This window comes from Corapipo altera, unplaced genomic scaffold (assembly GCF_003945725.1).
Source record: "Corapipo altera isolate COAL_440 unplaced genomic scaffold, ASM394572v1 326, whole genome shotgun sequence".
In the NCBI taxonomy this organism is placed as follows: Eukaryota; Metazoa; Chordata; class Aves; order Passeriformes; family Pipridae; genus Corapipo; species Corapipo altera.
The window spans coordinates 2,607,004-2,608,336 of NW_020884945.1; the positions used below are offsets into that span (position 1 = coordinate 2,607,004).

General features: G+C 64.2%; 1 protein-coding gene across 2 annotated transcripts in view; it reads right to left on the reverse strand.

Moving 5' to 3' along the window:
• LOC113956153 (ubiquitin carboxyl-terminal hydrolase 12-like) overlaps positions 1–477 on the reverse strand; it is a 27,764-nt gene extending 27,287 nt beyond the window's left edge. For both annotated transcript variants that reach the window (XR_003530760.1, XM_027662389.1), the window contains exon 1: positions 370–477. Coding sequence is in view for 1 of the 2 variants with exons in the window: in XM_027662389.1 (XP_027518190.1) it covers positions 370–417 (48 nt within the window). In the remaining variant the exon portion in view is untranslated. The remainder of the gene's footprint in view (positions 1–369) is intronic.
• Positions 478–1,333: the final 856 nt, after the last annotated feature.

Sequence of the window (1,333 nt, forward strand, 5' to 3'; positions counted from 1 at the left end):
TCAGAGCCCATACACTCCCCTCAGAGCCCATACACTCCCCTCAGAGCACATACACTCCCCTCAGAGCCCATACACTCCCCTCAGAACACATACACCCCCCTCACACAGCCCCCAGACCCCATATACAGTCCTCACACCTCCCTCACCCCCCTCACCCCTCACCTGGCCCTCACCCCCCCTCACACTCCGTCACACCTCCCAGACACCATACACCTTCCTCACCCCCCTCAGCCCGCGGGCCCGGCGGGGCCTGCCCTAACAATGTCTTTTAGCCGCTTTCGCTAATCGCCCAGCGGCCGCGCGCGGCGGGCGGGCTGGGCGCCCCTCGGGGGCTGCTCTGGGCCCCCCCGGGGCCGTGCGGGCGCTCACCATGGTACAGACGGCGGCGAGTCTCCGCACGGTCACCAGCGCCTCCATCCGCGCCCGGCCGCCGCCATCTTGGGCCGCGACTGACAGCGCCAGCTGCGCCACCCGGTAACGGCGCCGGCCGTGCGCCGGAACAGCGTCCCCCGCGCCCGACAGCAGCGTTCCGCCGCCTTCCCGGTCCCACTGCAGAGACCCGCGGTGTGGGAGAGAGCTGTGATCCCAGAATCCCGGAATGTGCCGAGTTGGAAGGGACTCACTGGGATCATCGAGTCCAACCCTCAGCCCTGCACAGGCCCAGCCCTAAGAGTCACACCCTGTGCCCTCTGGGGGAAGAACCTCTCCCTGAGATCCAACCCGAGCCTGCCCTGACACAGCTCCAGCCATTCCCTGGCTGCTGTCCCTGGTCCCCCCAGAGCAGAGCTCAGTCCCTGCCCCTCCTCTGGCCCTGCCCAGGCAGTTGGAACTGCACTGAGGTCTCCCCTCAGTCTCCTCCAGCTGAACACACCAAGTGCCCTCAGTGTCCTCACATGGCTTCGAATCCAGGCCCTTCACCATCACTGCAGGACCAGCTGGCTCCAGGGCTCTGGAGGGGGCTGTGCCGGTGTGAGTTCCCTCCGGGGCACTGCAGGGATAGTGTGGGGCGAGACCTGCTCCCAGTGGGCACTGACCAGGCTCCCCAGGGCAGTGGACACGGCACCAAGGCAGCCAGAGCTCCAGGAGGGTTTGGGCAACGCACTCGGGGACAAAGTGGGATTGTTGGGGTGTCTGTGCACAGCCAGGAGCGGGACTGAATGATCCTTGTGTGGAGATCTCAGAGCCCCTTCCAGGATCTGAAGGGGCTTCAGGGAAGGTGGAGAGGAACTGTTCATCAATAACTGTGACAGGAAAAGGGGGAACAGATTCAGGCTGAAAGAAGAGAAATTTAGTTTAGATATTAGAAAGGAATTCCTGGCTGTGAGGGTGGGGA